The sequence below is a fragment of the Ipomoea nil genome, unplaced genomic scaffold, assembly GCF_001879475.1.
Source record: "Ipomoea nil cultivar Tokyo-kokei standard unplaced genomic scaffold, Asagao_1.1 scaffold1769, whole genome shotgun sequence".
NCBI lineage: Eukaryota > Viridiplantae > Streptophyta > Magnoliopsida > Solanales > Convolvulaceae > Ipomoea > Ipomoea nil.
Window position 1 is genome coordinate 1,149,241 of NW_017618197.1, and position 8,911 is coordinate 1,158,151.

Genomic DNA, 8,911 nt, shown 5'->3' on the forward strand with positions numbered 1-8,911 from the left:
TAGTGGCTAATGTGTTCGGGGTCCAGCAAACAAGTAACTTTGGTAGGTATTTGAGCTTACCATCATTCCTTGAATGGAATAAAAAAACCATATTTCGCTACATTGAGCAGCGAATTCTAGATCGGATCAACATGTGGTTAAAAAAATTTCTCACCAGAGCCGGGAGAGAGATTATGTTAAAAAGCATAGCACAGGCCATGCCAATCTTCACGATGTCGTGTTTTCTTCTGCCGAGGACTGTTTGTGATTCTATTGAGAGATTGATGAATCAGTTTTGGCGGCAGAATGATAGAGCAAATTCGAGAGGAATCCACTGGATGTGTTTGGTCTCGGTTGGCAGTGCCAAAATCAAAAGGTGGAATGGGCTTCAAACGATTAAGGGAATTCAACTTGGCTCTATTCGCAAAGCAAGGGTGAAGGATTTTGGCTAACCCAATTTTTCTAGTAAGTAGAATCCTTAAAGCCCGTTACTTCCCATCTGTGAACTTTCTCGATGCGCCATTAGGTCACAACCCTAGCTATATTTGGTGAAGTATCCAAGCCGGCCAGGAACTCTTACGTAAAGGAGTGATGCATAGAGTGGGGGATGGGAAGGACACTACGATTTGGGGCTAGCCATGGTTATCAGACATAACAATCCATGCCTTCTTACGCATGAAATCGAGGAGCTAAAAGATGCTAGGGTTTCGAACCTTTTGGATGTTAATGGAAGATGGGATGAGGAACTGATAAGAGACATCTTCGATCCACAGGATGTTCCTAGAATCCTCTCTACCCCGGTATCTCCTGAGTATGAGGATTCGTGGTGCTGGTTTGGAGATATAAGGAGGGTGTACACGGCTAAACATGGGTATAAGAGCTTAACATAAGAAACTGTGGGGATTGGTTCAAGTTTAGATTTTAAAGCCTGGAGAAATCTCAGGAGCAGCAAAGTTCCCCCGAAGATCCACAATTTCATGTGGCGATGTGTTATGAATGTTCTACCGGTGTGTGAGAACCTAAGAAGCAAGAGAGTGTTTATTGGTGGTGGTTGCCCTTTGTGTCCGGCAGATATGGAAACGGTAACGCACATTTTGTGCGAATGTCCAGTAGCCAAGAGTTTGTGGGATTGTAATGATGTCTTGCAGGGGAAACCGTTCTTGTGCTTTGTGGAGTCTATATATGAGAAGCCAGATGCGCATGATGCAGTGTTAATGGCGGCCAGATTCTGGACGTCTTGGCTTGCCCGGAATGACAAGGTGTGGCATGACAAAACTTGGTCCTCATCAATGCTAAAGGAGAATGTGACGTAGCTGGTTCTAAAATGCCAATAGGCCGTGTATGCCAACACGGTGTCTAATCATTTACCCAGTCCTTCTCCTGCTATCCGGTCACCACCTCCATCAGGCATGTTGAAATGCAATGTTGATGCAGCAATAACCGAAGGTTTCAGAGGGGCGGGTTTGGTGATTCATGATCATCATGGTAACTTTGTAGCGGCTTATGCAACCCACTTATCTTGTGGTTGTGACCCGTATCTGGCTGAGGCGCTAGCCATAAAGGAGGATTTAACATGGATCAAGGCTCGTGGAATCACTCAGATTATAATTGAAACAGATTGTATGAACTTCTATAATAGTTTTCAATCTTCGCACCTTGACTTGTCCTATGTTGGTGTGGTTATTAGGCAATGTGTTGATATTGCTAGGGATATTGGGGATGTTTCTGTCCACCATATCTTAAGGTCAGTGACACAGACGCTTTTCGTTTACGGTTCTCATTTAGAAGTGTCGTCAAAAGATTAGATGATATGGGGGTCATGTAAGGGGCATGAGATGTAAAGAGTTAAAACGGGGTAAGTGAGAACCACCCCGAGTGTCGTACTCAAGGAGCGATAACTTGTTACTGTTGAGAGAGTGTTATGGAAAGGGTATTTGAGCTTGAGGTTCTTGGTTAAGGTTTCGCATTAACAGGTGGTGGTAGGAAAATCGCACAACGTGAAAGAGAAATAATAAAGGTAAAACAGATGAAAGGAAAATGGGCTCGCATTGTGCTTCGATTGCATTGCGTGGTTGGCCATACCGAAAGTTAAGTGATTGAAGCGTGTTGAAACTCTAATCAAGAGGGATGGCAATGCTAATGCATAGCCGATTCTGTAAAACCCCCCAAAAACAAGGCCCAATTGAAGCCCTAACACAAGCAGATTAACAACAAAACTAGCACAGCGGAAGATAAACGGAAACTGGATAAAAGAAATCCAAAAAGGGGTGTTATGCCACGTATACCACACTAGGTAACGCTAAGGCAACAATCTGCAAGTGTATAGTACTATCCCAATACATCAATCTAAAGCAGCCTAAAAACATTGGCGCACAGGCCACGAAAACACAAAGCTGCTAAGCTACCAGGCTCTAGACATCGCTCTCGTCTAAACACCACCTGAAAGATACAAAGATAAACATTGGGACGACGCCCGGTCAGCGAATAATGCTGGTAACCCACCAATACCGTTAAGTATCATAAATAGGTAGATATAAGATATAAAACCATTTTCGAAACGGAATACATATATATATAAGTCAAAAGCCAAGATCAAAAGACAACACAAGACTCACCACTCACAAGGATAACACCAGGAACACATCCCAAACCACAAAGGTTAACCACACACAAGGATAAAGACTCACCCAACGACAACACATGCCAAAACACCACAAGCCTCCGTGACTACACACGTCACGAGAGAAGATCACACAACACCGGCTTTAAAAGCCCTCGCAACATCACCCATCGCGAGTTTGGTATGCCTTCCTTATGCCCTGTTCCAACCTTATGGCTACCCCAACCTTGTACCTTCAAGCAAACCATTACCTCCAAGATCCCCTGTACAGCCAAGTCCAACCTTATTCCGCCGGGACCGTCGTCCCCCACCTATAACCACCAACGGACCACCACCAAACACGGCAACACATGTTCGGATAACACATGTTATCCCCCAATCACGTGGACCCATCACTCAGGCCACAACTCCATAATCACGTCACGGCCACCACGAGGACCGCTGCAATACCTTGGTGACTAGCGTCCCATACCACTAATCGTGCAATCCAGGTTGAGCCACACACGCACCACAACTCACACGAGAGTCAAACAACGGATTACAACGAAGGTATGAAACATACTCAATCAAGTAACGGGTCACAACCCAACGACAACAACGATGGATAACACAAGTTATCATCAACCAAACGGAAGGTACAAACAACACACACGCTAGCATTAAGACAACAAACTAGCATGCTTATCAACGGGGAAACTCAAGATAGTTCCGAGGAACACACAAGACACCTCTTGGTCCAACGAAACACAATGTTGAACACTTAGCACGAATCAAGACACCAAAGTCCTACATGGATACCTACCATATAGTTCTAGACCTACGAAACATCAAGAAAACACTCAAATAGTTCCACAAAAGATCCACAACCTACCATATAGACATACCTGTTCCACAACAAATCCCTTCGGGGATTTTCTTCTCCAAACACAAATTCAAGTCCAAAACATGCCAAATCTCACCAAACACAACAAAATGACTTGAACCAAGGAAAATGCCAAGCAATGGCACAAAGGAACCCTAAACACAAGCTCTAGATATGCAATATCACAAGATAAATGCATAAACCCTCACATTTCATAGCAAAACACAAGTAGAATCCAAGAAATCACATATAGGTAAGCAAAATAGGTTTTGTAGAGCATGGGTTACCTCTTGAAGACCAAAAGACTTCACTAACACCACAACAAGCTCTCCACTAGGCTCACTTCTCAAACCCACTTCAAGATCAAACCAAAAGATCATAAAGATCTCACTTTTAAGAAAAAGACAACTAAGATGGAACCAAAAAGACTAGACAAGCTTAGATCTTACCCTTCTAGATGCCCAAATAGGTGAAAGGTTGAATCTTGGAAGCAAAACTTGGAATCTTGACAAGGGTCTCAACTTGGCTTGGAGAATAAGCTACACTTCTATTCTAGAGAGAGAAGGTAGAGATATTTTTTTTTCTAGGAATTGTAAGGAATGAAATGAAGAAGTCTTCTAGGTTAGGATACAATACTAACTCTTGGTGAAAAGACAAGGCTACCCTTACTAACCCTTAGAAAGTGTAAGGAACAAGGGAACTCCTCTCTAAGCACAAGGTACAACACAACTTAAAGATTGACTAGTCAAATACTAGTCCTTGGGTATTAAAAATCAGGATTTTAGGAATCAATTCCTCAAAAGAAATAGAATTAATTACTCAATTAATTCATGGATTGGAGTGTGGATTTTTGGGGTGTCACAGATTCGGTCTAAGCGCCACTCGAAGGAACACTTGTTCTCAAAGAGGCATTACAATAAACATCTTGCCTACATCTTTTCCGGATCTTATCCTCTCGGATCTGAGGGCGGGAAATGCGAGTGGTAATGCTAGAGTGCATCACAATCTCTTGCCAATGCACTCATCCTAGATCAAATGGGCGAGTTGCGCACCTCGCACACTAGTCTTCACAAAACTCACTTTCAACAAGACAAATAAGCCAACAACAATCAAGAATCACAAATCGCAAATCAAATAAAGAAAAGTAATCTACACAACAATCCAAGCCCCTAGAACTTTAGCCAAACATGATAATGAACAAGATCTAGCGACTATGAAATGGATGAACAAGATTTAAACAATAAAGATCAAAGATTAGATTTCACCCAAGATGAAGCTAGATCCCTTCCAATGTTTGTAGAAGACGAAGATCCAAGCCACAAGCTTTCTAAATCTTCAAGCTTCCTTGCAAAACATCTAGATCTTGACTAAAATCCTAGAAAGAGAAAATAAAATCTAACCCTAATTTAAAGCTTCTCTCTAAAAATGTGAACTCTAAGTCTAAAATTGTCTCTCCCCTCTCAAAATGCTGAATTTTCCCTTTTTATTCGCACTCCTATTGTAACATCCCCGATTTTTCAACATTTTAAAAACTTAAACCTCAAAGGTAAGCATCTAATCATCAAGACACAAAGCAAGCAGAAGCTATATAAAATCGGTAAGCGTTATGCCACACCCATAAACCATAGGTGCACAGGCTACTCAACAACAATCTAACAAAACAATAACCAAACAATAAAGATTCTAAGGCACACAGGCCAACAAAGGATAAACGTCTAGCATGGGGTCTACACTAACTAAGGTCCACATCTAGCGCGCTCAGCATATACTCAAAACCTGTTAAAAGATCAAGGGATAACACCTGGTCAGCGAATAATGCTGGTAACCCATCAATACGCGTTAAATAGCATAATATAGATAGATATAATCAAAACCATTTGGAACAGGAATACAATATATATCATTTCAAAACTAAGGAGGGAAGTCAACACCAAAAACTCATCAATCACTCTCAATAGAAACGAGGATCAACATCCTCACAACAACAACAAGACCACAACATCAAAACATGCTCATTAGCAAGGAAATCACATTCACACGGTTACAACTACATGTCACAAGTTTCATAGTTCCTACCTTATGCCCTGTTCCAACCTTATGGTTACCCCCGGCCTTATTTCAGTTCCAACCATTACCTCCTAGTGCCACCCTGTACTTCTGAGTCCAACCTTTTGCCTCCGGGGACCGTCGTCCCCCCACCTACATCCCTATTCACCGCCGAACTCTCAATACACGAGGGTACCATTAATTTCACAATCACAAAACCGCCAAACTCGTGAGCAAAGCTCAAGTAACAAACCATCAATCTCAATCCTAGTCAGACAAGGTCATCATCATTACTAAGAGGACTAAGGCTCAACAATAGCCTCAATCAAGTATCAACAAAGGGTACAACGATTTACACACGATCATATCATAGGAATCAATCAAGGGATCACAATAAAGACATGAGACCATACTCAACAATCATAGGGTTACAACCCAACACCAAATGATTGTCAACACAAGTTGCCAATCTCAATACGAAGGAACGAACCACACATAGTAGCATATCAACATCAAACTAGCATGCTTGTCAAACGGGTAAACCAAAATTAGTTCCAAAGAACATTCAAGACTCACATTAGCCCAACGAATCACAAAGTTGGACCCTTAGCACGATTCAAGACACCAAATCCTACATGGATTCCTAACACACCGTTCTAGACATACAAAACATCAAGAAGACTCACAAATAGCCCAATAAATTAACAACGGGAGGTCAAGACATCAATACCGAGAAGAAAGAATCACGGGGAACAAATCCCCGGCCAACACCAACATGGTACCCCGCGGGTGGGGCCACAGGTAGAACTCCACCCGTGGTTCCGCCCGCGGGTACATACACCCACGAGACCAGTTCCCCGCGGGTGGGGCGGCGGGTAAGGCCCTGCCCGCCGTTCCGCCCGCGGGTACATCCCTGTACACCAACATTTCCCTTCGGGGAAAATCAACAACAAGGCCAAGTTCAAGTTCAAAACACCCAAAATCTCACACACAACAATAATATGACTTGAACCCAAGAAATAGCCAAGCAATGGCATTCAAGAACCCTAAGAACAAGCTCTAAACATGCATCACCACAAGATCATGCATCAAATCTCACAAATCAACACAAGAATCACAAGTAGAAGCCAAGAATCATCATATAAGTTAGAAAAAAGGTTTTGTAAAGCATGGGTTACCTTTGTAGCCTAACAACTTCCTCTTTTCACCCTTAAAAGCCTTTCTTAGAGCTCCTCTTCCACACCAACTTCTTACACAAACTAAAACACAACAAAGATCCTAACTTTAGAAAAAGACACCTAAAAGAATGTTAAAAACACCAAAAGGCTAAGGATCTTACCCTTTCTTATGCTCAAGAAGGAGAAAGTAGGAATCTTGGTAAAAAATCTTGCAAGGCTTGGGTGCTCAATTTCTTGATTGGAGAAGAAGCTAAAATTATTTTAGAGAGAGGCTAGAGTTTTTGAGTTTTAGGTTGAAGGGTGAATGGAATGAGAGAGTCTTGCTAGGTTAGCTTGAATCACAAATCTTAGGTGAAAAGACATTTCTACCCTTACTAATGTTGGAAAGACAAGGGAACAAGGGCACAACTCAAGAAGCACAAGGTACAACCTTTTGACTTAAATGACTAGTCAAAATCTAGTCCCTCGACTATTAAATTTCAGGATTTTTAGAAATAGATTAGCAAAGAAACTTGGTTTAATTCTTAAATTAATCCTCGATTAATGTTTGGGTTTACGGGGTGTCACATCCTCTCCCCCTAATAAGAAGCTTCGTCCCCGAAGCTTGGGCACGACGAGTTCAATCAAACGAATAGCAACGAATCAACAATGTGACAAAAAGGAAGCAATACACCATTGAGCAAGACTTCAAGGATCCAAAAGGTGTAAGGTTTTGCAAGAATCAAGAAAAGTAAGGTTTCAATAGTCACAAAAAGAGGCTTCTCGAGCAACACAAACACTATGAGATCAACTATACTACTCCCAACCCCACAACTACTCAATAAGGAGGGTAAGACAAGATACCTAAGATGAACAGATCCGGATAGCGCTCCCTCATGGCTGACTCTAACTCCCAGGTTGCCTCTTCCTCTCCATGATGCGACCACCACACCTTTACCATCTCTACCGACTTCCTGCGGGTCTCCCGTGTTTTGAAATCCAAGATCCGAAGCGGTCTTTCTTCGTACGACAAGGTACCATAAAGCGGTAAAACTTCCAGCGGAATCACATGCGATGGGTCGTGCACATATTTCTTTAGTTGAGACGCATGAAAAACATTGTGCACTCGCTCCAACTCCATTGGCAACGCCAAACGATAAGCTAGGTTTCCTATTCTCTCGAGGATTTCATAGGGACCAATAAACCGGCGGCTTAGCTTGCCTTTCTTTCTGAATCTCATTACTCCCCGGGTGGGGGAAACTTTCAGCCACACTTTGTCCCCAACCGCGAACTCTGCTTGTTTCCTTCCTAACTCCACATAGGACTTTTGCCGACCCTATGCCATTTTCATTCTCCCTTGAATATGTTTGATTTTCTCTACGGTATCGTGCAAATATTGCGGCCCCAACATCACCGGGTTAACCAAATTCTCCCAACATAACGGACTTCAGCATTTCTGACCATAAAGCGCTTCGTAAGGTGCCATCTGTATGCTTGCATGGTAGCTGTTATTGTAGGAGAACCCAATCAGGTCCAAGTGCTCCTCCCATGAGCCTTGGAAGTCTAACATCCATGCCCTTAGCATATCTTTGATTGTCTGGATAGTCCTCTCGGTTTGTCCATCCATGGCTGGGTGAAAGGCGGTGCTCAAATTCAACTTCGTTCCCAAAGCCGCTTGCAAAGACTTCCAGAAATGAGATAGAAACCTAGGATCTCAGTCGGAGACAATATCCTGGGGTACTCCGTGGTACTTCACTACCTGGCTTACGTACGCTCGGGCTAGCTGTGTTATTGACCATGTTTCCTTCATGGCGATGAGCCGAGCTGTCTTAGTTAAACGATCCACAATCACCCAAATATTGTCCTTGCCTGTACGGGTAACGGGTAAACCACCTACAAAATCAATAGAAATGGAGTCCCACTTCCCTTGGGGTACCTCTAACGGTTGCACCAAATCCTTGGACCTACATCGCTCAGCTTTGACCTTTTGGCAATTCAAACACCGACTCACGAAGTCAGCTATCTCTTTCTTCATGTTGGGTCACCAAAAGAGCTTCTTCACGTCCTTGTATAGCTTGTCACCCCTAGGGTGTACCGAATAAGGTGTGTTGTGACCTTCTTCCATAATTTGGCGCTTCAAGCGGTCGCAAGACACGGGTATGCATAAACGGCCTTTGTACATTAAACCCCCACCCGTGGATAAATCAAAAGATCCCTTCTTTCCCTCGACCAGTTCACTCTTCACTC

The 8,911-nt window shown here is 42.9% G+C and overlaps 2 protein-coding genes across 2 annotated transcripts; one reads left to right on the forward strand and one right to left on the reverse strand.

Annotated features, from left to right (window-relative positions):
- The first annotated feature begins 617 nt into the window (after positions 1-617).
- Positions 618-1,784, forward strand: LOC109192159. Its single transcript, XM_019342745.1, has 4 exons — positions 618-850; positions 923-1,061; positions 1,128-1,238; positions 1,314-1,784. The coding sequence occupies exons 1-4, from the start codon at positions 618-620 to the stop codon at positions 1,782-1,784; spliced, it is 954 nt and encodes a 317-aa protein (XP_019198290.1).
- Positions 1,785-7,502: 5,718 nt separating this feature from the next.
- On the reverse strand, positions 7,503-7,904 carry LOC109192160. Its single transcript, XM_019342746.1, has one exon. It carries the CDS (start codon positions 7,902-7,904, stop codon positions 7,503-7,505), a length of 402 nt encoding a protein of 133 aa, XP_019198291.1.
- Positions 7,905-8,911: the final 1,007 nt, after the last annotated feature.

Bases quoted from the DNA above. Each gene is read 5' to 3' on its own strand.
- LOC109192159 (XM_019342745.1), top strand. From the start codon at position 618: ATGGTTATCAGACATAACAATCCATGCCTTCTTACGCATGAAATCGAG. The intron at 1,062-1,127 runs GTAACGCACATT...GATGTCTTGCAG, and splicing joins GTCCGGCAGATATGGAAACG to GGGAAACCGTTCTTGTGCTT. The intron at 1,239-1,313 runs GTGTGGCATGAC...AAATGCCAATAG, and splicing joins GGCTTGCCCGGAATGACAAG to GCCGTGTATGCCAACACGGT.
- LOC109192160 (XM_019342746.1), bottom strand. From the start codon at position 7,904: ATGAGATTCAGAAAGAAAGGCAAGCTAAGCCGCCGGTTTATTGGTCCC.